Below are 26,260 nucleotides of genomic sequence, written 5' to 3'. Positions count from 1 at the left end.
TGTTTCTGCTCCAGAAAACACTCAAATACCTGATACAAAGAAGAGAATAGCCTAGTTTTGCTGTTTTTTAGTGGTGCTGATATATACTTAGATATTTTGGTAAGCAGGACTAGCTTCCCTTTCCCTAAATTGCATTTTCTTTTGAGTTACCAAACAAACACCTCTAAAGTCATTCTGAGGTGTCACTGTGAAAAGACAAAATTGTGTTGCTCTGTAAGTTTAATCTTGTACAAGCTGTGTAAGAAGCCTTTTAAAAAGGAAACAACCGACAATACCAATCAAACCCTCCACCAAAGCTTTCAGGCCACTGTTGATCAGCCTTAAGTGACTGATTGATCCTCTCTATGAAGAAAGAAGTCTGGCTTGCTTAACTCCTGGTTACAACAGATATGATTAATTATGAGCATAAAACATCTCTATCTACAGTTCTGCGATGATAAGGACTAGTTTTGTGGTAAACAAAAAAAAAAGTTTGACAAATTTCAAGTCCATAAATTGGAATGATGCAAGAATTAATGATCTGGTACATGGATTAAAGTAAATACTAGTTTGAACATGAAGTTAAATGCCTCCTAGTGCAATCCAGCAAGTGTTGCTTCAGTGACATAGGAAATGAAGAACTATTGCCTTTTTTTTTTTAAATGTGTGCTTTATTATTTGGAAGTCTCATACATCTGAAGTACCATTATAAGGAGCACCTGTAGGAAAATCAAACCTAGAAGCATGCATTTGAAAGTAAGGATTGTCTGTTATTAATGAAATATTTCAAAGACATTGAAAATAAGCCTCTTTTCTTAGCTTTACAGGATTGTTCCACAAAAATGCACATTAACCTTATCACAGTACATACAAATATTGTGGATGGACAATAGAAATCACCACCCTTCCATATGAGATGCATCAAGAACAAATTGTTATCCCTTATAATGTCAGAAACATAAAAGGCACCATAATAGAATGTTTAGAAAAAACTCAGTTTATGCCATTATATTTTGATTTAAAAGTGTAAGAATTGCTGTCCTGACTTAAAACAAAAAGCCTTTCACACCTGTAAGTTATCATTAGAAACTTGTAAACCTTTACATTTTTTCCAGAAGTATCAGGTGCAAATGCAAGGCTAATATAAAATCTATTGACTTATTAGATTACAAATACTACCCCATGAAAAAGCTGTAGTTACAAAAATATAAAAAATACTCTAACTCCCATTGTTAGATCTTAGCTTCAATCTACACTGCATTACGAGTCCAAAGCCAGATCTGATCTGGACACATTCCTAGAATAGGAAAGTGCTGTTTGTCGTCTTTTTTCATCAATATTCTGTCCTCTTCCTACAGTTTTGCTTTCTAGATTTGTTTTATTAGTGCATATTAAGGATGCCAAGTGGAGAGTGCTAACAGATGAAAGGTTGTATTTATCAATGGATAGTAGCAACATAAGTGTTTTTTGTCTGCTGTCCTCCCAGAAGTCCATTTCTCTGAGGATAAAAGTATTAACTTTTTTTTTCTCCGAGCCTCATAGTAACTTTGTGTAGCAGCATGCCATTTTCATTTAGGAGCCTGTGACCACTGGCAGGTGATTGAGAAGTACTAAATTCTTCTTCACAGACTTCAGTAAGGAACTGTGAGAAGTACACCAACTGCTAATGCTATGTCATAGACTAGTAGCTGCTGTTGCAAGGACAATTACAGGCAACATCTCTTGTCTTCCACACATAACAGATTGGCACATGCTTTATCCGTATGGTGATTCTCTAGCCCTTGGCTTTAGTAACCTGGATCAGCATAGGATGTTGAACCAGCTACAAAGGCAGCCTAACAAAGTGCTAGTAGACAGTAAAATGAGTTTACTTCTAAATAATAACTTAAAATTAATGACTAGATTAAATGAGATATTCTTAATGAATAAACTTTGTAAATGCTGAGACTAAGCCTGACAAATGCTAATGCTTTCATGGCTGAATACTGGAAGCTATGTTCCTTCAGTCCTTTATCAGTACTAGCAGAAGGTGTCCAGCTTCCAACTCTAGAGAAACAGAAGCCTTCTTTCCTTGTGCAGGGAAACCGGCATAGATTAGTAGCATAATACAGCTGTACTCCTAGATAGCGACCTGGTTTAGCTGAGTTTTAATAAGCACTCAGGATCATTCAGCCAGCAGCATGACTATGGAAGATTTAAGAGTGAGCTGTACTGTTGTTATCTTTATGCTTGGTGCAAGACTTTTTTCCTTTAAATACCTTTTCCTTCATTAGAAACCACCCCCAGCATTTCTCCTGGTAACAACATTTGTTAGTCCTTGCCAGTTCAAGCTGGATTTTGGCCAGCTAACGGGTCTCTCAGTCATGTGGTTCCAAACAAATGTTCTCCATAGATAAAGTGATTCTGTAATAGTGTTATATTTTACCCTACTTGAAAGGATTGACACTACTCACATCTGCATTGAAACAGTAACTTACTATGTTCCATGTATATAAAAGATGTGAGTTAACAGGAGACTCATGGAGTTGTTGTTAGGAGAGGAAGTGTTCAGTGCTCTCATCTGGTGCTGGGATAACGTGTTGAATAGCATATGCATAAGAAGCTAATACTCCTCATTATGTTTCAGTTTCATAAAAATAGGGTTCGAGCAGACACCATGTTCACTCCTCTGATCAAAACTGTATATTCCATTCAGATTATGCTGTGATGGCAGGATTTTTTTTTAACAAAAGTTCAAAGGTATCTGCACACATCTGCCAAATATTTTTTTTTTAATAAGCACACTGTACCTACATGCTTAATCAGACTTGGAGAACACTTCATACTTAACAACAACAACAAAATAAACCGAACAATATCTATAATGTAGGCTTTTGAATTTTTGTTTTTGAATTTTAAGATGGGAAACATGTTCATAGCTAAACAATCGCTATTGGCATTTCTGTTTTGTAAAAAACACACACAACAATTTTAATGAGCAACTCCCTTCCTCAACCTATTGAGTCAAAAGTTCACGAATGTAACTTCCAATCAAGGCACAAAATCATTTACTGACTCTTTCTTCTCACTGCTGTCTTCACATTCTCCCCTTCCCCTTAAAAAAAAAGTTGGTGTAACAATGTCTTCTATTCCAGACATTAAATTTAATAGTCCAATAAGTTGTAGCAGTATCTGAGATTGTATCTATCTATTTTGAATTTAGTTAAATTAGATGAACAGCACATTCTCAGCACATCTTTGTTCATTTTCTGCGTTCGCCTTGAAGGGGAGAGGATGAGGGGAAAAAGCCACAGTAGTTTCATGCATATTTTTCAAGAAACTTTATGTGGAAGTCTTTCACTTTCTCTAGTAGGATCTTCAGCTTCTCTACTGGAGGAAGAATGGTCATTCTGAAAAATAATATTTAGAGGAAGAAAAAAAAAACACCCACATTATCTTCAAAACAAACTAAACTGTGATCTTTGCAGAGATATTGATTAATCTCTGGGCACAGCAAGTAATGTGTTAAGTTTAATATCAGTTTTGATGTGATTCTCTTATTTTGTGCATTTATGCTGTAATTGAACTATACTATTAAACTAGAGCAATTTGTTTCGATTGGTTCATACATAGGAATTCAAGAATTGTTACTTTCTGTTGAGTGATAAAGAAGGTCATCTGTAAGAAACAGCAGCAACTAGGTTTCCATTTTTGAGGCAGTCATGCCAAATTATATTCATTTTTTTGAGCTTTAGGGGCAGGCAGTTATGAGTAAGTGTACATTTCTTTTTTAATTGAAAACTTCATTCAGAAGCATTCAAACAATACAACATCCCACACTGCAGTTTTTAGTCCTTTTTTTCCTTCTTCTGTATAATCTGAAAATCATGTTGACTTATCAGACTGTATGCAAGAACTACAGAACAAAAGGTTTTTCCCACACTGGTACAGGAATGGAGTCACACTAGCTTTTTTCTGGAGCTGCATGCACCCAGCTATCTAACCCAGCTATCTGTGTTGCAGAACTAGCTTGGCTAAAAGTACCCTCTGTTATATTGCTTCAGACCAAACAAGACTAAATTCCATGATAAACTGTAGCTATCAGTGACTCAGCTGGAGTAAAGCGCTGTTTATTGGAAGCAAGAGCAATAGTGTTTATGTTCACAGTTTTGGTATTAGAAGATTTAGTCCAACCTCTTGTTTTGGTAAAGTGAGGAGTTATTCAGCGTGTTTAAGGAGCTGATTTGTAGGGAAGATACAGCATCTTTCACGCAGTTTCTCCATATGGAAATATTGTTTAATCCTCCCTTGCCCCAGAAGAAAGCAGGGCAATTTTTGTAATGCCTTAGCCAACTTTAAGATTACAGTATAAGCTATTATTATTGTTTGTATTCATGGAGAAGGCATTTAAAATGTCCATGTATAAAAATAGAATAAAACTATGTCAGCAAGCTGTGAAAACACCTGGAAAATGTGAATAGCTGATCTAGTAGATCAGGTCTTTGACCTAGCTGTCGGTCCACAGAAAATGTCCAGTAGAAAGTGAGACAGCATAAACCGAAATAAAAATCTTTATATATAATCAGAAGAAAAAGTACAGTTCATTTGATTTTAAAGAAACAGAAACTGTACCTGAAATGGTAGCTTCCTTCTCTTTGGCCAAATCCACTTCCAGGTACGACACATATTCCAGTCTCTTCCAGAAGTTTCATGCAATAGAACATATCAGGTGCCATTTTATGAGCCTAAGGGAACAGATGCTTTGGAATTACTGAAGTCAAAATATTCCAAATATATAGAATTTCATGATTGCTTTTCTTCCTGAAACCTTATCTTACATTATTAGTTTCTTATTCTATTTACTAGAGAAGATGAAGAACAATTGTTAATGGGACAGTTCACACTGTGAATTAAATAACAGTACTTCATGGAGGAGCAAGGCCTGCACAAAACACTCACTTCAAAAGAAAGGTTTTAGATATATTTATTTTTCTCCTTGACTTGCTTGTAACATTTTGTCAAAAGTCTCAAACTTGTACTCACAAAAGTCTAAGCCACTGACATTTGGCAAGGGGAAATTGAGAGCTGTGTGTTCCAGTTCCATTGACAGTTACTATTTTTTTCCCCTGAATTATGTGCTGGCTAGAAAGTCACCTGATTAATAACTATGGCAGTTCTTAAATACACACAGGTTACATGCCTAATCAAATAATCAGCTGAAAAACAGCCCTATTTTTGTCCTCAGCTGTGCTGATAAAATTCCCTTTAAAAATTGAATGTTACGCATTAGGTAATAGAGCTTAGTTAGGAACAAAAAGACTTGCCATGTAGTAATGTAGCTTACTGACCCAAATACAAAAAGGAATTGTACATAAATAAAATTTGTAAGGAAACCTCCCCCTCTCTTTCCCACACTTGCTGAATGGGGCTTCTTTTGCAGAGTCAGTAGCACTCTGCCATTCACAACCCATGCCACACGTGCTGGCCTACCTAACCCGGGCATGGGCAGCAATTTGGAATTTGAACAGGTCCAGCTACTTGCCTACCCTATGACTTAATCTATTTAAAACTGAAGTCCTTGGGTAACATACTCAACCTGGAAGCCTTACCAGTGTGATGAAATGCTCTGTTTTGTTTCCCTCTCTTAAAATAAAGGTCATGTTATATTTAAGATCATACGTAGTCAATGAAGTACTGCTTTTGTAACTACATGAGCTTACTCTATCTCTGGAATATTGGAAGTGGCAGGCACAAGTGTGTGAAGGTTAAAATGGATTTAGGTAGAAATGACTGACTGACCTTTGCTTCCTCAACAGCTTTGGAAGGAATAAAGATCCGTGGAAAGGCATACATAGCTCCTTGAAGTGGATTGCAGTGAATTCCTGGTACCTTGTTAAACATGTCTTCTGTTAATTTGGCTTTTTTGGCAAGATTGTTCAAAACAGACTCCTTCTCCTGTTTAAAAGGAAGGTGTTAAATTTGACATATTTGAAGTGGCAATAAAAACGTCAGAGAAAATTATGATGTTCAAGAAGCCTTCCCCAAATTAAGCACTTTTAGGGATTTGCTGAGCTATTAGAGCAAATGATGTTCCTAATTCCAGTCATACTCTTACAGACAGCAATGCAAAACGGCATTAGCAGGATACAACTACAAAGTGGTGTTGACAAACAGTAACCTGCAGAAATCTCTATCTGCATGCCGCCTTCTTACATTCTTCCTTCTGAGCATCCACTCTTGGCTATTTTTAGAGACCGTGTTAGCTGAACCTTTGATCTGACTCAGTACTGTAATTTCTTAAGCCAGATTCAGTTTCAGTTTTACAAGTGAGAAACTATATGTATATTTTAATACAGAATACCATGTTGTTGAGTATATAGAGGCATTGGATACCTAAGAACAAGGTTGATTTTATAACTGTATTGAATCTAAAAGCAAATCTTATTTAGTAATTCTTTTGTCATGCTAAACACAGGAGAAAAGTTGAATTTATCAGTAAGAAAATTGAGTTGGTAATGCTTTCTTAGCTTTTTTTGGCTCCTAAACAAAGGAACCACAAAAGGAATAGAAAATATTTTTAAAGGTAGTTAATTTAAAATACCTTGCATAGTTCCGTAAACTAGTGTTAGTACAGGATTGTCTGAGAAGAAAGAAGTCTGGTCTCTGGGCATATTTTGAGTTAACAATATTTACGATAGGTTTAGGAAGTGCACAAAAGAACAGGCATGTTATTGCTGACCTTTATGAACTGTGAATAAGATTCTTCTCCAGGTATTGGAGGATTCACTACAATATCCATTGCTGCTTGTCCTGAGACTGGAGGACAAAGGCGAACAGAAAGCAGCTTAACAAGCTGTCCTTTAATTTCTGGGTGCAAGTTAATGACCTCCATGTAACCTCCTCTGTAGCCACATCTGGGATTGAAGTGAACAGAAAAGATCAGTTAACCTTGTGTGTATAAATAGTGGAAAAGCAATGAAAATAACTGCAGAAGTGGAGAGACAATTAGTGAGGATCTTGCAATTTGTAACATACAGGTTGTTGCAACAGCTGCTATACTGATAATGTTTCAAGATGGAACTAAATAATATGCCATTATGCCCTAATATCCCATACAGAGAAATCTGTGTACATGCAGCTTCCCTGCTAGGCAAGGTAACGATTAACTTGGGTTATTTGCTCTTCAGAATAAGAGCATATGTCTGTAGCATATTAATTTAGCATTCATTTAATCAGAAAGTTCTTTTTCTTCCATCTCTTCCTCCCCAAAACAACCAAACCCAAACATTTGTAATATCAAACATCCCAGTGATTCTTGAGCTGTTCCCTTGAATGTCAGAGATCGTATTTTCCTTTATCACAGATCCAGTTTAGGACTGTAGAATTTCACCTTTGTGGAACTGAGGCATTAGGTGTCTGAAATAAATACACTTATTATTCGGTACTTTGAAAACCACTGAGCTATTCCATTACTCTGTGCTTTAAATGCTTGTTTTCCTTTTCTTAATAGTTTTTAGTTAAAATTAATAGAAGACAGTAGATTACCTTCAGGTCACTAACATGAAACGGCTGTCCAACCAGATTAATGAGGAAGGTGAGATGAAATAAAAAAAAACAAACAACTAAAGCAGACTTACTCGCCCATGTATCCCTTAGAGGTGGAGTGAAAAGAGGCCAGCTCAACATTGTTATAGTACTCGGGTCCCATCTCATACAGAATCTTTTTGAAAGAATGAAACTGGCATCCTTCAGAGTACACATTGTCCTGGTAAACCTGAACAGTCAGAAGACATTAATGTGCTCTGTTCCCCCAACTAAGGATAAAAGATGGCCTTTTAGATAGCCAGATCTGAACTGAAGAAACAGTGCTAATGCTCAAAGCTGTTAGAAGACACAAGATTCTTTGTGAAGTAATAGTTACTGTAATGATACATTTTAACTCATGTGGCCGTACTTACTAGTTTAGCCTTTGGAAGAACAGTGAGCTTCTTTGTATAACTCAACTTTTACTTCTATGTTTAAATTTATTTTCCTCCTGTTTCTTTCATTTGAAGTGGTCTGAGTATGACATAGGTTTTTACATCAGTTCCAGCAAAGTTCTTCCTTATGTCTCCTTGCTTGTCCCCCCTACACTTTCTCTCTAGTTCAAATCCAGATCAAGCCACCTCTCATGTTAATACTCTGATATTAAGAATCTTGCATGTTTGTTCATGTCTTAAGATAATAACAGAGAATCTGTTCCCTGTACTTAAAAAATACCAATACCACACATGGAACAAAATTACACCTCGCATACATACAGAGCTGTGCTTTTGAGAGAACGGAATATTCCATTACCTCATCAGCGAGAAGAAAAAGTTTCTCTTCCCAAGCAAAGTGTATCACATCTTCAATGCACTTTCTGTTCTGCACCTGTCCTATAGTTTGATTTTTAAAGTAAGAAGAAAGTTAGTGGAGCACATATATACAGTTTTCTTCACCCAGACCTAGTTAGACTACTAGCTTTTGAATAAGATATCCCTCTTTCTCAGAAAAGTGCTATTGAATCTTAGAATTCAATTCACTAAGTGTGAAATTAAAGAACATTTTTTTAGGAATTATGGTTCAAGGTAATTTAGTTCATCTCAAGCAAAGGAAGTGTGAGAGACAGTAATGCATCAATAACTTACTAAGTGTACTCTGTGTATAACTGGTCATTTGAAGTACATGCATGATGGTTAAGTGGGAGCTAGTTTCTCAATAATCAACCTCAACTACTCAAAAAACTAAATTCTTCTGAGGGAGGCAGTGGTTGTGACTGAGTTCAGAGTGTATCTGTAGTTATTGCCTCTTAAAGGTCATGTCAGAGACAAGATCTTTGATGAAGACCAAAAGTGACTGAAAGTCATTCCACAAGTCTGCGAAGTTCAGTGGAAGCAGTGGCTTCAAATGGGATCCAGTGAAGTGAACCTGCTCCCTCCTCTCTTCCCAAATCCTGGGAGTTCCATGATACTGAAAATAGGTTTCTAAAAGTATGACATACTGTCCTGCTTAGAACACTGATCTCTAGAATTCAGCTTTACATATTTGATATGTTTTTAGGGTTTGCCTGCAATGTCAAATGAATGAAAAGGGAAAAAAAATTGGTCTTAAAACCCGTCCATTAAACAAAATTACTATAGACCTGTGGGATTTCCAGGGTTGATGATGCAGAGGACTTTTGGATTGCAATATGCCTTAGCTTCATTCAAGGAACGGCGAAGTTCATTCACATCTAGAGCCCAGCAATTTTCTTCATCCAAATAGTAGTTCACCTGGATAGCATCTAGTTCAGATATGGCTGCTGAATATAAGGGATATTGTGGTATAGGGATCATCACTCCTGTTCGGGATTTTCCACCTCCTGAGACCAGGATCTTTAAAATTGTCTGGGGAAAAAATAGTAATTAAAAAAAAAAGAGTCACCCACCATAATTAATAGTATACTCTAGAATAAGTTACTGATCTTCCTTCTTAAAAAAAATCAGAGTTAAGATAGATTTCTATTCTAGAGGCATACAGTCATTTTCTCATATCAAAGGGCATTTATTTATTTCAAGGTGTTGCTGGCTGAGTGAGGATGGTCTAACTCAGCTTAATGGAATTCTTCTGCATGTCATGGCTTCTAAAGAAGATCATGTCTGATCAACTGCAAAATTTAGGAAAAACATTCTGAGCACAAGGCTAGAGGGAAAGTTGGAAATGGGAATATCAAGATCATGATTTTTCTACTGTGCCCAGTTGTAAGCAAAGAAGCCTCAGCTAGTTGTTGTTTTCCAGTCATTTTATCTCACTAAACAGAAGAGGCCAATAAGTAAAACCAGAAATTAGAACTGGGCCTGTGGAGGTTCTCCTTTGGAAGACAGTGCCCTGTTTTAGATTAGGAGCAATTGTGGCCAGGTGGGAACAAAGCTAGAGACTCACATTATGGTTTCATTTTCAAGTAATAGAAGACCAGAAGTCTGTATGTCTTGGGATGGAAATCTAATGTATCATATGTAGTTTATGCCCAGAAGATACAGACAGAAATGTAATACTTGTGCTAGGGTCAGTCCAGAGGATTTACCTGTGTCAAATGGCTATGCGTCTGTCTATGTGTAGGTTTTTAATGTGAATTAAATAAAAGAGTGCATTTGGTACAGTAAGTGGACAGATTTCTTGCCTTTATAATTAAGGGAGAACTCTGAAGTACAGGTGCAATCAAAGCAGGCATACTTATCAATTTGTAATCAATAGTGTAAAACCAACAATATCTCTTCAGATATAACAGCTGTGTCCTTTAAGTTTCTCATTGGTTCTAGAAGAAAATCTGCCTTTCTGTGTCTCTCATCACATACTAACTCAGCTGCTAGTCTAATGATTTATAATCAACATAATTTTGTACCCACCACTAGTTTAAAAATATCAGGCATCCAAAATGTATAATCAGGACCAAATGGAAATTTAAAACCTCTTTAACACCCTCTGTCCCCCATGTTATGAAACAATAGTTGTTTTATCATTGGAAGCGCCAAATAATGAGACTCATTGTACTGCTGACTTTTCATCACTGGTGAAATCAAATAAGCATGGTACAGATTTGATATGGTATGCTGCCATTCCTGACAAGCTGCCAGTATAATGCTTGGCACCATAAACTCTGGAAAGCCTATTCACTAAAGACATCTGGAGAACTGTTCATGTCAGAACATTGTCATTCTGAGCTCTGCCACTAGATGTCATTTAAAAAAAACCTTTTACAAACAAGCTATAAAAGGCTACCTTAATAATAGCAAAGAACTGCTGGTTGTTGTAATATAAGTAAATGTCTCTGTGTAAAGGAAAAATCTAATAGAGTCAGTTATTCCTGTCTTAACTGAGGACCATCTTTGAACCTTTGTTGAAGCCAAAACCGGAAGTTTTTCCCAAACAAGCTGGCTACTGAAATAGATCTTTGGGATTTTCACTGTCATTAATCTGCACTAGCAGAGAGTTTAGTAGGAAGAAGAGCTGCTGAGACTTCTCACATCCAAGGTCATTCCCTCTTCTCTCTGCCACTGATTCATACCTTCTAATCTTCAGTGCTTATGTATCTTATCCACTGAGGACACCATTATGTAGTCTGAATGGTCTGAATCTCCTAAATTTATATTTAGGCACCTACATAGTTTATACTACCTTTATGAAAGGTACAAGGTAATGTATATTAAAAGACTTTGTCTCCATGTGCCTGTTTCTTAGCTGGCACCTTACATCCACATAACTGGGTATATTGAATATCCACTTAATGTGACTTCAGTATCCGCTAGATCAAACTCACAGGAATTTGTGAGACCAGATGTTCAAGAGAGATCTGTATATCCAAAGGTAACTGATAAATTGTAGTTTATACCAAGAAAAGACAGGTTTAATTTTAACACTTACAGCAATACCATCACTTGCCCCAGTGGTAAGATATATGTTATCTGGATCTGCAGGAACCCCTCCATCTCTTCTTTCAATATATGAAGCAACATCTTCACGGATGCAATTTATACCTTGACTGGCACTGTAAGATCCTGCGAAAAATAAAGAATGAGATGAGAATTGAGTACAATGAACATCAGATTTTCTGTTTGCTAGCAAAACTCCTGAGCTAGTATTGTATGAAGTAGTTTGTATATATGATGGCTTTGGATCCCCAGGATTCGTGTGGTTTTATTTCAAGGAGTAGGAAAGGGAGTTGGTTTGTTCATAGAGGAAAAGAATTCATTTGCAATTAGACAGAGATAATAAGTATCCACTATAATATACTGGACTGCTAAGAAGTAGGATTTAAAGTCTGGGACAGCAATCCCATTTTAGCTATCTCACTATTGTTTTCTTCATGTTGAAAACCACTTCAGAATGTCAAACAACACCTATTTAAGTAATGGGAAGAAGGAACAGAGGTAGCATGTGCAATAGAAAGGAAAATAACTTCTTCAAATCCATGACAAAAATAACTTCTATTTGCAATATGAAAATAATATAATACCATTTTCTCCCACAATCTGAAACCCAAAAAATACTAAACCACTTCTCTGTCCCCCCACAGCATCTCCCACAACCGCTTTTCACTTACTTGTAGCAGAAACATCTAGGATCACCCCAGTCTATAAGCCTCATGTGCAGTTTACAGAGCACAACTAATAATCTTAAATAAAGTCAGATGTTAGATGCCTGTGTGCAACACTGCTGAGCATGTGCAACAAATATAGAGTAAAAATAAGCCTAAGCCAAGGTGAGGAATGGATTCAAGCTATGAAGCCTAAGACTGATGGACAATGAAGTGACAACTGTATATCTAATTTTGAACACTGTCATGAAGCTGCAGAATCTTCTTAGCTTGTTGGGTGGAGTGGAATAATTGTGCCTGACTTGACTCTCATCACTCAGTTATATGCTAGTAGTCTGCCTGATAATACTTCTGTGAAAGCATAATTTATAAAGACAAAGAACCTTTGCAAGTACTGCACAATTGCATTGGACAAAATGGTAGTTCAGGGCACAAAGTTCCCTGATGTCCTAAACATTTACTTTTACAGAACTAAAAGTTATATTGGATCTATACTTGGGTCTTTGACCACAGCTAAGAAGCTGCTGTTAAAGTGAGAGAACAAACCTAAGCTGTCGTTCTGTCTTGTGCTCCATTGAAGGCTGAGTCTTATGACTCAGTAAGGATATACAGAAGACCTGAATTCAATTTTCAGGTCTTCTACACTTGATTGTATTCAGCTGATAGCTTTGACTCGAATCCATCTGTTTGCACTGTGAGATGCAAAGAAATGAAAAATCAACCCCAACCCAAAAAAGCTGCATGTGCATATATTAGATATTTTTATATATAGGAGGGGGGTAAATTTCTCAACTGCCTGGAAAGATATGACAGTTATCCCACACGCAAAGTAAGTGATGCCAAAGGAATCCCAGAGTATTTGAACACAACAGAAGCTGAGGACATGTCTGAGCCTTCATACATACATGGTCTGGGAATAGCAAGACTCAATACTAAGAGTAAGGTTTTGCCAAATGAACGTACATTGGAAGTGAGGTTATTCTAGTTCATAACCAGAGGTTAAGACATTCATATTAACTTTGCAATTAATATATTTAAATAGGCCAGTATAGATGTGGGTACAATGCTTCAAATAGCTTAACCATATGTAGTAGTGCCACTTCTGTGTTGGATTGACAATGTTTTCGAAAATAAGGTTTTATTAGAACACAGCGCAGCACTTAAAGCTACATGGAGGGATCAGTTTTTGACCTGTAACACTACCTGCAGAGTACAAATTCTAGTGGCATTTCTCAGGTACAAGTAGGCAGCACAGTTGCTAGATGGAAAATAATTTGTCTCTTCCATTTCCTCTCTACTGAATATGCAAAATTTGTACTTATTTGTGTGTATATTATATGTATACTCTTGCAGGAGCAGTGGTTGAAGGACAGAGTTCTTTAGTTCTTTCAAGGGTTATTTTACCTTGCAGAAATCGGGCTTTGACATCTTCAGTTAAAACTATCACCGCTAAGTAAAAAGCTACTACCTTTCCCTTTGCAGATCATTATTGCCTTGATACCTGACTTTCTGATACCCCAATTCATAACCTGATAAACATACTGGGACTGATAGTTCAAAATTAAGATACAGGACTGTGAACTGGATCAGCTGAGATGGACATACATTGTTTGTTGATACCATCATTACAGGGACAGTAGACTCCTTGACAGAGAAACATCTAGAGATGATAAAATTATGAACAGCCTCACTTAGACATAGCAGGAGACATAGCTATCAGAGCCCAGGATTAACATATGTCATAAGAACAGTAACAAAGCTTCACTAGTACTCTCTGCCACATACTTTTCTAATACAAAATAGCTTAGCATTCGTCTAGATGTTATTGTGGTGAGGGCTCCATAACTGTGTAATCCTCATCTTCTCCTCTTCTGTGACAAGTCTCATCAAAAATTTGCACTATTAGTCACTGCTTATCAGAAGGCCGTATGGTGAACTCTCCCCTATCATTTTGCCCTAGGCCATCTCCCATTTGATTTGTAATCATATAAAACACAATTAAGAAATTTCAGCACTGCAGATATTGAAACTACCTTTGTTGATTCTAATACCAACAGGAGCAACTGAAACAGACACTTACCTAAGCTGTTTCCTCCACAACCCTGCAAGATCCGTCTGGCTCGCTTTTTGGCATCTTCTGGAAAACTTGGGCTGTCCAGCAGGTTTGGGTATGTACACAGTGCCACTACCTGGAGTGCCAAGAAAATGTAAATTGGCCACTTCTCAATGGTAATTTTAAGTTGGTAATATTACTGTTAACTTTCCTTGGAAATTAAGATGACAAATACAAGCTAATTTAAAACAGAGGTTATTGATTAAGAGCTTTCAGTTGTTTTTTTTTAAGGGTAGTGCTTACAGAAGTGAAGAAATCTTACTGGGTTCCAAGTTCTGCTGATAAAAACAGCTTAGAATTATTAACTATTTGTATTACGGACAGTGAAGATTGGTGTCCGAGTGAGCTATGCATCTAGGGAATCATTTATACTAATACAGACATCAGACAGATTTTAAGGCATTCTGGGTAATTAATAAAAAAATCAAGAATAATATTTTATAATATTCTTACCTGACGGAGGAAGGTGATTGGCCTCTGTCCCATTGCATGTGCATCTCCAATGTTGGCTTTAATTACTTCAGTAAAAGGTTTTTTGATTCCCTAAAGAGATAATTCACGATGTATTGTTAGGGCCAAAGTAGGTCCTCTTTTTTGGTATCTGTCATATAGCTGTAACTAAACAGTGCCTAATCTCAGAATAGGTAGAATGTTTAATGTAAAGCTGAATGCATTTCTTAAACAATACTACCAGTAAATCTTAAATGCTTTACAGAAATGATGCTGACTGTGACACATTTTTAAATGATAGGCTGGCTTTTTTTTCTGTTAGCTACAAGTAAGAGATTGACTTGCCTGGAAACTACGCATTGAAGTAGAAAAGATGAAAAAAGGCATTCTGAATTGTCAGTATTAGAGCAACTTGTTTGATATACCTAAGGGAGGGACGGATTGGTCAAGAAGCTAAAAACAGTTGAGGACATTTGAGAAATCCACCAACAAAAGAAAACTCGAGACCTTTAGTACTTTTTAAGAGTAAAAACAGTAAAGATACTGCTTGCTTATTTATTTTCTATTTAGATTAAATATTCATTGTGTGATGAGCCCACTTTTCCATATACAGATGTTTTACAAAGTATATCATAGTGAGGGTCTATGTGATAAACAGCAGAAGTGCTAAATACTCTCCATGAATATTTAAAAGCTTCCTAATCTCTGAAATCTGAACAGACAGCCATTTTTCCCGTGAGGAACTGAATACATCATGAGAACAGAAGGAAAACAGTTGATGAATGTTGATTAGCAATCATAGCTCCTTAAAAACCAAAATAAAATAAGGGAAAAAAGGCAAGGAACTGACTGGTAGGAAAAAAACCACCATTGATTTAAATAAAAAAGACTACCTGAAAGTAAAGGCCAACATTACAAGAAGAATAAGTGAGGCAAGAAAAAATGTATAGTTTTTCTAATATATATTTAAGTATGGCAGATAGTAGGGAGGCCTTCTAACAGTGACAGAATTTTCATGTGGACTAATGAACTGCAAAATTAGACTGATTAGTTTTCTGTACAAAATTACCTATAACAACCTGCTCTGGCTGTGGACTGAACTCACAAAGCCTCTTCCTGGCCCATGTATTTACAGCAATTTATTGGATTTGGATATAGAATATGTGGCTGGCAAGCCTTAGCTGATTTTTGCTTTTATACCATGGATTATGTCTTGCACTTCAGTGACAGACTGGAACCCAGATGTGCAAAGATAACAATGACTAAAATATTAGTAGTCACCAGGGACAGAAATTCCCAGGTATGCCAAGATTTGGAGGTTTACAGCTGCGTGATGTGGCTGAGAGGTTATGTGATAATGTGATTCAAATCCCCACTACAGATCCAGTCCATCATATAACTGATAGCATTTAGTTTTTTATTTTGAAATTAAATAAGTAGTTAGAAATGGCATTGAAACAAGACAACTTGACTTCTGTGAGCCTGACTCAAAATGGTGAATGTTATATGACCTTAAATTTAGCAGGAACTGAAAAAAAATATTCACTTAAAATAATTGAAAGTGACACACTGATTCCATCAAGTCATTTGCTTTTATGTTTGCTGATCTAAGTGAGTGCCTAAATAAGAGTTGTATTTCAACCTTAAATAAGGAATTAGGAATAAGGATTACAGGTATCTGAGGATAAGTTTAGCAATTTGTGAGTAATGCAAACAGCTAGAAATAGGTTCTCTTCAAACTATCTGGGGTCCACTGACAGCACAACATGTTTCATTCTAATTTACAAATAAGCAGGAAAAGAAAGATACATGTAGAAGGGCAACAAATTCAGATTGTGTGAAATTAAGAAAAAATCTCACAGATTTTGGCTGCATTTGGTCGTTTTTACAGCAAACTGAATCAGTCTCACTAGATTTGCACAGTAATACAAATTTGTTAAAGAATAAGGGATGATACTTTCTTTGCCTTAAGTCAGGCAATCTAAAAAACCATAGCAGTTCTTAGCTATAAGATGAAATAGAAATACCTTGTTTTCCAGATTAAAAACAGAACAAACCAACCCCTTAACAACATAAATACATGATGTTAGACAAATTAGATGGGTTTTGCACACAAATACTATTGTGATCTGTAAGAAAAAATAGTTGCTGCTTTGATTAGTGAAATACTTAAAGGTATCCGGTACCTTTGGAGTTTTTATAGTGGTAGAGCCTTTACAACAAATGTAACAGAGCTTTTTGGTGTCTGTGTCAGGTTTATTGTAAATAATGTCATAGCTTATTAGCATCGATACCATCCTGATCTCTGCTAGTGCCAAACTCAGTGTTCATGCCATCACTGCCTCTGGGCATCAACTGCAAGTTTATAATCCTCACCTACTCCATAAACCCCACACTAACTTTGCTTCTAAAATGATTGATCTGGAGAAAATATCAAAACATACGTAACAGTTATCTTACTGTAAAATCCTGGGAGAGAAGGAACAATTAGGTTTTCTCAGTTGTACACACTGTTCCTACATACCTGCCTAAAGGCCTGTGGTCCTCGTGACTAACTTGTATTTCTTGGTCTCAGCTACAAGAGCTGTTGCCCTTTTTGTCTTTTAAAAAAAGAGAGATGCTTTTAAATAACTGGGGCCTTTGCCTTCCCTGACAATGAGTTAATATCAACAAGTGTTTAGAATTATCTTCACGAGATTCACTGTATCTCCTCCCAGTGAAATCTAGAAAAAAATTGTTATGACTACTTGGGGTTTTTTCATCTTTTTCTCTTACTTGATTTCCAGTCTTTCTGTGGAAAGAAGGAATATCAGAAGTTGTTCAGATTTAGTTTTGATTCCTCCAGAACAAAAAGTCCCATCTTAACATTTCAGAAAGAAGGAACAGGAAGCAGTGACAGAGAAGAAAAAGTGTCGAATGCTAATGAGTCCAAGTTTCAAAGCAAGGATATCAGAAGCTGGCATCAAGAGAAGTCTAGACAGTACCTATGACTCTGCAGATGAGTTCAAGGTGGAATTCTACTCAAATCCTTAAGACAGAGTGGCATTAGTCACTGGTTACTTGTGTCAAGGTTTCTCCTATGGTGATGGCACTGGTTTGCATGGGTATTCAAGGGAAGATTAATGTCAAATACTTTTTGGAAGGTCTATGAAAAGATCTGTATGCAAGGAGGAAGTGTGAATGTGATGTTGATAACCTCAACATCAGGCTGTAGAACAGCAGGAAAAGTGCTGCAACAGGACATAGTTTGTTAGGGCAAGATTTATTTCGCTGCAGAAAGCTAAGCAGTCTTTGACCACGTCAGCAACATGCCTGTGCTGAGACAATTTAAGTCCCTGGCAAGCCAAGGAACATACGGGGGGGGCTGCAACTAGGCCATTGGAATTGTTTTGCTTTCTTCTAGTGATAGAGAGCTGCCCCCACAGCTTCTCTCCGCTTCTCTCATATTCTTTCTCTCTCTCATATTCTCATACTCTCTCATACTCTCTCATATTCTCTCTCTCTAAGTACAGGCAGGCTTTCGAGGTGTGTTCTAGAGGCAGTCTGACTGGATTGTAACTGGCCTCTGCCAGTAGGCAGAGAATTGGAAAAGTGAAGCTTGCAGAACAGGAGCTCTAATAACACACTCTGGAGCAGTAAGTACCAGATTGATATTCATGTCTACTGAAGAGGGTATGATCCACATCAAGGAGGAAAACCAATCCCCAGCCCTACAAAACAAGCACTGCTATAGCCTTCTTAAGCCTTTGGTGGCACCTCACACTGTCCTAACAACATGATCCATCTTCATCTTAGGAACAAAGCCAATCTTCTGTCATTCTTTTGAAATTGTTAGCAAAGGGACTAATTGTAGTAGCCATTTTTAAAGCTGAAGAAGCCACCTTGCACTTTCAAAGTCAGATGTAAAGCAGAAAATACAAAAATGTGTTCATTTTTTTCCCCAGTTGCTGTCTTCTTGATAATTAAAGGATTTTAATGGAATAAAGGAATCTTCCCAGATTTGAAATAAGCTTTTTGGAAATTAGCTCCTTCAGCAGTTACTTCTCCTCTACCTGGAGGAAATGCAGTCCTTTAAGACACAAGATGAAGAGCCTCTGAAACCTGAAGCAGGTCAGACAGGATTATTCTAACAACTGTATCAGTGTTCTAAGTATCACACAAAGTTGGGAGAAGGGATTTTCATATGTGAATCAGAGTTCATTGGTGCAGAGTTAATACAAATCTTTATGTAGTTAACCAGGTTTGGAGAAGCTTCCTCTTCCCCTAGATATCCCCATGGCCTCAAGAAATCCATCAGGTTAAGGAGCACAGTATGAAATGATGAGCTGTCTCTCAAGGAGAGAGTCACCATGCAAGAAGTGTTGGGAGAATTATTTGATCGAAGAAAGGATATGATGCCAGAACATACACTCTCCCAAAGAACTAACATGAAGGCAATGCACTGCCAGGAGCTGCTTTGTCTCTTAGGAGTTTTAGTATGCCTGGAGGTTCCCTTTACAATGGTGCCATCTAAGAATGCTGGGAAGTTGCAAGATAACACTGTGCCCAGAAAGAGTAAAGAAGGGTGCAAATTGACTTAAAGCTAAAATCTTCAGCAAATATCAAAGAAAAACCCTCAGTCTGTAGAGAGGCTTGTGTGATTTGGATTTGGTAATGGTGATAGGAAAGAACTGAAAAGACTTCCCTTGAGGAGGCCATGAAAACATGTGGTGCTTTTAATCCCAGAAGAATAACATAGTATTTCATCTATTTCTGAATTTCAGATTTTGTCCACTCTTGGCTGCTCCTCACTGTTTCATTTTCATAGCCATTGTTTTGTGCCTCCTCTTAATGGTTATCAGGCAATAACATCACACTGTGAAACATTGTGCTATTTCCTTAGCACAAGCCAAGTCTGGTTTTGCTGTGACTTGCACAAACAAGCTGTATAATAAGAGAGCTGGCAAAACCAAACATTTCAGCATAGTTGAGATCTACACTGTAGTAGCCAAGTTGCTTGCTTGCCTTTTTTTTTTTTTTTCCCTTTCGCAAAGGGCCAAGAAAGCACTACCCAGAGGCCCTTAACTAACAGGGACTTGAAGACCCGAATTAGCATTCCAATCTTTTTATTAAAACAGCTCGCAGCAGAAAAATAAACCTGACCTGCTTACCACAGACTAAGTCTTTGTGTTATGCATGTGTAATTCAAGCTGACATGAACTGTTGTTGGAAGGAAGGAGAAAGCAAATTCAGGATTTTGACTTGAAATGGCAGTAATGACTTGCATGCCCCCTAATATTAGATGAAAAAATCAGTGAGGCTGACCATTAATTGGCAGATCTGATTCAGGGATTACAGAACAGGAGTTGTCCTCAAGTTACTTTTGCCTTATACATTGTTCAAAGTGCATTTGCATTCAGAAATTTTGTCTGTATGAATAAAGCTCTAGATTTTAATGTGACTGTAAATGACAGAATTAAAATAATGCTCATTAGAAGGAGATTAGACATTAGGACCCACTTAACTTGAAGACCTATTGGAAAAGGGCTATTTTGCATAGATTTTGCTACTTTGCTTTCTTGCTTACAAGAAAAGATCAAATAAGTAGATCTTGTGGACTCTGTGCTTCTGATCATATGATGTTGGTAATCATACTTGTAAAATTTATTTTCTTTCATCTACATCTGTGGTAGTTTTCCCCCGTTAAAAAACATGGGTTTTACTACAGCTTCGCTTCTGTATGCAACATGTACAGGCAACTGAAGAACAACAGTTCAGTCTTAATGAGGTCAAATGCTCTTGCCTGGAAGATAGTTTCTTAGTGTGCACACAGTCACGTATTCAAAGCAGAAAATTATAGGATGGTAATTTAAGCTTAACATCTTTCATTACTGGGTGTACCAGTCAATCTTGTATCTTTTTCTTGGCATGTCAAATTATATTTTTGCATGTCATTGTCTAAACTCACAGGGACACAGTCAACTCACATGTACAATTAAGTCTGGATTCTAAGTCAGATTTTATTCTGTTCAATTTAAAAGACTGAAGAATTAGTAAAAAACCAAGAAGCTCTACAGTCTTCACCAAAATACTTTAGTAGAAGCCGCCTCAGAAGCTGAGATTATAGCTACATAAGTAAAAGGGATTTTGGTAGGTTTTTGATCTAAACAGAAATGTAGGGAGTGAACCAGTGACTTGAAGAATAAATATACAACAGGAACCTATTTGCAATAGCTATGCAAATGAAAAACATGGGCACATGAGTGTACAACCCTTTTGCTGTAAAAGTGAGTCAGACTCAGTGACTGTTCAGAAAAAAATGGACTTCATTGTGTAGAGACTGTATACGGCCATTAAAGGCACATAGTTCCAGACCCAGTGGTGGAATATGCAACCACCTGTGCTGATCTGAAGGAACTTTCTACATGCTGCCAATGTCTCTCTGCATACAATCCCTCTACCCCTTTCTGCTGGACAATTCTGTTTCAGTAACTTGAAAGTTTTGAACAGGGACCTAATGTTGTGTGACTTAGTCTAAGCCAGGCACAGTTTCCAATGTGAGATGAGTTGACTTGCAGATCCTAAAATGCTGTTTAATATGCATATGCTTTGCAAGTGTGTGTAAGCCAACTTAACCTGAGATAGAACTTGACATTATGTAAAACCTAAGCAGGATATAGGGGAAAAAGGAGAGTGTAAGTGGACAGAGAAATCAGAGTAACAGATATGAAGGGACTTTCCATAACAAGGTCAGTTAAAATTAGCATGAATGCAAAGTAATAAATCAGGTATATGTGCTGCCTATGTAAAGATAAAGCTAGCTTGTTATTACTGATTAAGTAAAGAGAAGGGCTCTGTCCAGAGATTACATTGTTCTTGCATTGAATTCATGTTCAGGCTAAAATTTCTAGTCTAAAATATCAAGTCAATGCTTGACATGGTGGCCATCTGTTAGCAAGTTTAAAAAAAAGGTGATAGAAAAAAGATCGTATTTGTTTGAGTTCTATTGGGGCTATAATAATTTATTAAAATATGCCTGTGCTCTAGTTTGCTTTAAAAAGTTTCCAGAAACACCAAGGAGAATGGCTGAAGTCAGTTCTTTCTCCATGTGTCACCTTAGTAAGCCAGAATCAGCTGATTATTAGATGAGCAAAGGGGAAGAGAAATCAGGTTTTCACTTTTGAAGCATGATGCAATTTCAAAATTATAAAAAAAAATATTCAGAGAAGTGATTCAAGTAAGTGATTCTACATAAAGTTTTCCAGCTGGAAAGACTTAATGTAGATCAAAACCTTGATTTTCCACCTAGATCAATATAGGTCACAGGCCAACAAAACCTAACGAATCCAGTACAACATGACCCATCAGTACTCCTGAGCAATCAATCTTATTTGGCTTTAATAGAGTATTCTAACTTGTCACTTACATTGGCTTAATCCTGAGCACATTAGCTGAAATTAATGCCTCATTTTTATTTACTTTTTTAAAGAACTATCCCTTAAATTGCCTAGTTGCAGACTTCTCAAGTAACATTTTAGTCCTTTTTTCTATGTGCACTGTGGAGTTACAGCTCCTGTTGTAATCATTTGCAGTTAATAGACAAAAGAAGCAAATGCCAGATAGAATAACAGAGGAACTGCTATTCAGAATCTGAGACAGCAGAACAAAACTCAAGGAAGACTAAAGCTTACACTGTGCAAACAGCTTCAAGTGGTTATTTTATAGTCTACATAACAAGCTGTAAAAGTTACACAAGTATGAAGTCTAACTGAATTGAACCAAGTTTAAACAGGAAGAGCCCCTATTGCATCTGATTAGACAATGACTGCATTTAAGATGGTTTTCGTTTAGAAACAAATGACCCAATGGCATCTTGGCAGAACAGGACAAATGCAGATTTACTAGTGGGTATACCATTGCTTCACCTCTGCCTGCTCTTGCTACCACCAGCCAGTGCAGCGCTTCCATGTCGTACCATAGAGTCCATGCTTTCATGCTTGTGCAAAGCTCCTGCATATGTAGTAGAGTTGCTATGGGGCAACCCTTTTGTTGTCAAGGGAGAGTAATCATGGATCTAGAGATGCAGTGGGGCATCACCTTTCTCTGACAACCGCTTCAGCATCTTTTTTTTAATCAGTTCACATTAATGCTGCTGGCGGTGGTTGATCTAACTCTGTGAGCTAAGGTTGAAGGGGATGAAAAAAGTAGTTGTCCAGTTTTAATTAAAAGTAAACAAAGAAGTGCCATTGACCTGTGATCATACAGAAGTCAATTTGAGACCAAAAAGTAGACATTTAGATAACCTGTAATATTTCAGTTATAAGGACCCTAGGTACTACTCAAGGCTTTACCAGACAGTTTGATTAAACAACAGCAGGAATAACAGTATTTTTATCAGAAAGGCAAAGAGGAATGAATAACTTGAGCACTGCGGAAGAAAAGAAAGTCTTTCAGCTGCTTCCTTAAGTTGATTAGTGTTCTCTGCAGGTACATTGTCTTAACTTTTGCAGTAGTACTGTACTCCTTCTCTGCCAACAGGGAGGTTTTTGTTTGCTTTAGTCATCTTAGAGCATAGTCACATGTCTCTAACTGCTGGTAGCCATTGATAATATTCCATGAGACTGGTTCAAGAAAAAAAACTTCTAAATGGAAAATGCCATGTAAGCGGGCACAAAACTGCCATAACAATCTTTTAATAAAGTGATTGGCAATGACTTGCTCTTGCATTTTTTAAAAAGTGCACAGAAGATGATTCTGTCTGCTGGTGACTCAGCTGGTAATTGAAGTAAGCAGGGGAGTTGGGAGGAGTTAGTGAAGATCATATTATGTTTGTTTTGCCAAGTAATATCTCCTGCCCTCTAACTTGAAAACAAACATACTCAGTGAGAACACTGGAAGATTTTATGCTCTGGAAAATGCACCCACTAGAGAACCTAGCTGCCAAAAGTCAGTGACACCTTTATAAACAAGCTGTAAGGCAAAAATCAAAACAAATGTTCCGAAATGAAATCTCCATCACCACTCTAAAGTTTTTAAGTAGAATTCTAAAAAAGGAGCTGTTTTTAATAATTACTGAGTTAGACATAAGTAATTGATGTATATAATACACAGTGAGCTGAAAACATGCTTCACCTTCTAAAACAAGGGGAAGCAAGTAACACAAAGACTAAAGAATTAAAATAATCTCTTCTCATTAGCATTGCTATGGCACTGTTTTTGTTCAAAGCACTTTACATATACTAATCAAATTTGTCTTGCAGTACCTGTAATAACGTATTAGCTAGACTTTCTAAAGCAGTAAAGCCAGGGAATAATATTTGAAAAGATAGAAAAGTAACTATGCCAGATGCTTTATTCAAAACAAAAGTGAGTCCTCATGCTGACAGGGGAAGCGGTGATGTGAATAGTACAAGCAAAAAGCCACACCTGAATTGCTAAGGGTTTTTTGCTTTTTCAATGGTACGTCTTAAGATAAGGAATAAGAAAAAAAATAAGAAGAACAAAACGTAAGCACTGACTGATTTGGATACTTTATTTAGTACATTTTGGCCCAGACCCATAGGAGTATTCTGTATCAGGCTTTATTGCCCGATCCTCCTAAAAGCGCTAACCACCTAAAACTCTGGGCAGCATCACCGAACGTTTGTGCTCTGAAGGCTTGTCCTCAGGCACCTCAACTTGTGCAAATAAAAAAAAAAGAGCAGCACACTATGGGTGGTCTCCTCAGAAAGCTTTAGTCTCTCCGGCTCTGGAACACCCAGAGGCAGAGGAGCGTTGGCTGAGCCTGCGGAGCAGTGACTGGGAAGAGCCGGGTCCAGCTCACGAGTTAGGAGATCGCGGTTTCAGAGGTGTCTCCCTGCCCCGGCGAAGGCAGTATCTCTAAAACCGTAATGGATGTTTTAAATGCTCTATCGGTATGATGAAAGCTGGTCAGTCACCCTTTTGTATAACACAAAGGACGTGGGATTGCAGCAAAGGGTCAAAGTGGCTGAAGAAATGTAAACACTACTTTATGGGGGTATACTGTATTTGCCTTACGCAATCAGTGACACGAGATAAACAGTAGCCGGAGGGCGGGTTTCTTTGTTTTGTGCCTCTCCCGCCTCCCGTGTGGAGGGGCGCAAGTGAGGGGGTGTCCCGCAGCGGAGAGGAGCGGGGCCGGGCAGGGCGGGGCCGGGAGGCGGCTGCGCGCCCTGGCCCGGTCCCGGCCGCTCCCGCGGCCCCCCGCGGGGACAGCGCGTCCGGCCAGCGCTTCGGACAGCAGCAGGGACGGGGGGAAAAGCTGCTCGTGGTCTGCCAGTTTTTAGCTTGGTACGAGGCATTGCACTGGCACTCGCGCCGCCGCCGACCCTGTGCCTCCCCCGGCCGCCCGCTTTCCCGAGACTTCTACGGGGTCGCGTCTCAGCCCCGCGGGGTGTCAGCGGTCCCGCCGGCTCCACCGCCTGCCACGTCGGCCCCACCGCCGGCCGCGGCCCTGCCGAGCCCCCCGACGCCCCAATCAGGAGCGGCGGCGGCGGAGGAGTGCCCCGGGGGCAGGGCCAGTGCGGGCGGCGGCGGGCACGCCGCGGGAGCGGGCAGCGCAGAGCGGGGCGGCGGGGAGTCCGCCCTGCCCTGCCCTGCCCCGCCCTGCCCCGGCCGCCCCTGCCTCACCTTCCGCAGCTCCTTCTCGATCTCGCCGGCTTTAAGGACGATGGGGCCCCGCACTGCATATTCCACCGCCTTCACTTGCGGGTTCATGGACTCCAGCGTCAGGATCTTCTCCCTGCTCGCCTTCTCGTTGATCTTCACCGCGGAGGCCTTGGCAGCGCTGCTCCAGCGCACCGTCCCTTCCCGCGCCGGCCGCTGGAGCCGGGGACACCGCGGCTGCCGCCCCGCCGCCAGCGAAGCGGCGCAGCGCAAAGCCATGTCTTTCCTTCCGCTTCGGCCGACCCCCGGCCCTTTGCAGCCCAGGCTTGCCGCAGTTTGCTTGGCAACCAAGACAAATCGATGCATGGTCTTCCAGGTAGTTCCCAAAGCAAGATTAAGGATACTAGTGCTGAGGATCGGTGTATTTTGCAGTCAGAACCGGGAGCTAGTAAGACACACGCGAGCAAGAGATGCAGTCAGAAGAAATGCCGAAGAGGTGGCACAGTTATACGTACGTGCTCGATCCTCTCATGTCCAGATCCTGCAAACTTAATTGCAATGGATACAGCTGATCTTGCAGTGTTGCGATGCCACCGGAGGAGCAATAGATCCCACCATTGCATCAGAATAGCGTTGCCTCTCCCCAGCAGAAGTGCCCGCGCTAGTGCTCCGGAAGAGTCCCGGGTAAAACCATCCTTCTTAAAGCCAGCGCCTGCAGCCGCCCCTGCCAGCGTTTACCCCGGCCCCGAGGCGTGCTAAGGTGTGGATTGCACCAGCGAGCCTGCCAGACGCGCTGCCTGGCGGGTTTTGTAGTTCCTGCAGCCCTCGGCTGCGCCTGCCCACAGCATCAGGTGATGGGCAGGGAACTACCGCACCCACAGGCCTCCCCGGTCCGGCCCGACCCTCCGTCCCGCATTGTCTGCCGCCGCCTGCGGGCGGGGGCGCGCTCCCGGTGCTGGAGATGCCGGGGGAACCGGGGAGGGGGCAAATCCGGGGCGTTTCCTAAGAGAACGGCAAAGCCGAGTCTTCTCAGTGCAAGC

The 26,260-nt window shown here is 39.1% G+C and overlaps 1 protein-coding gene across 1 annotated transcript; it reads right to left on the bottom strand.

Moving 5' to 3' along the window:
- Positions 1-628: 628 nt before the first annotated feature.
- Positions 629-26,007, bottom strand: GPT2 (glutamic--pyruvic transaminase 2). Its single transcript, XM_054840458.1, has 11 exons — positions 25,245-26,007; positions 14,619-14,708; positions 14,133-14,241; positions 11,380-11,513; positions 9,122-9,365; positions 8,296-8,375; positions 7,596-7,732; positions 6,698-6,872; positions 5,758-5,913; positions 4,591-4,703; positions 629-3,368 (listed from the first exon to the last, which is right to left on the bottom strand). Exons 1-11 carry the CDS (start codon positions 25,584-25,586, stop codon positions 3,278-3,280), a joined length of 1,671 nt encoding a protein of 556 aa, XP_054696433.1. The 5' UTR covers positions 25,587-26,007; the 3' UTR covers positions 629-3,277.
- Between the last annotated feature and the right edge of the window lie 253 nt (positions 26,008-26,260).

This window comes from Grus americana, chromosome 13 (genome assembly GCF_028858705.1).
Source record: "Grus americana isolate bGruAme1 chromosome 13, bGruAme1.mat, whole genome shotgun sequence".
Classification (NCBI taxonomy): Eukaryota; Metazoa; Chordata; class Aves; order Gruiformes; family Gruidae; genus Grus; species Grus americana.
This window is presented reverse-complemented; position numbering and strand designations above follow the sequence as displayed.

Excerpts from the sequence above, each read along its gene's own strand:
- GPT2 (XM_054840458.1), bottom strand. The coding sequence starts at position 25,586 with ATGCATCGATTTGTCTTGGTTGCCAAGCAAACTGCGGCAAGCCTGGGC. Across the intron at positions 14,709-25,244 it reads TCGAGAAGGAGCTGCGGAAG|GGAATCAAAAAACCTTTTAC; the intron begins GTGAGGCAGGGG and ends TTATCTCTTTAG. Across the intron at positions 5,914-6,697 it reads CTTATTCACAGTTCATAAAG|GAGAAGGAGTCTGTTTTGAA; the intron begins GTCAGCAATAAC and ends CCTTTTAAACAG.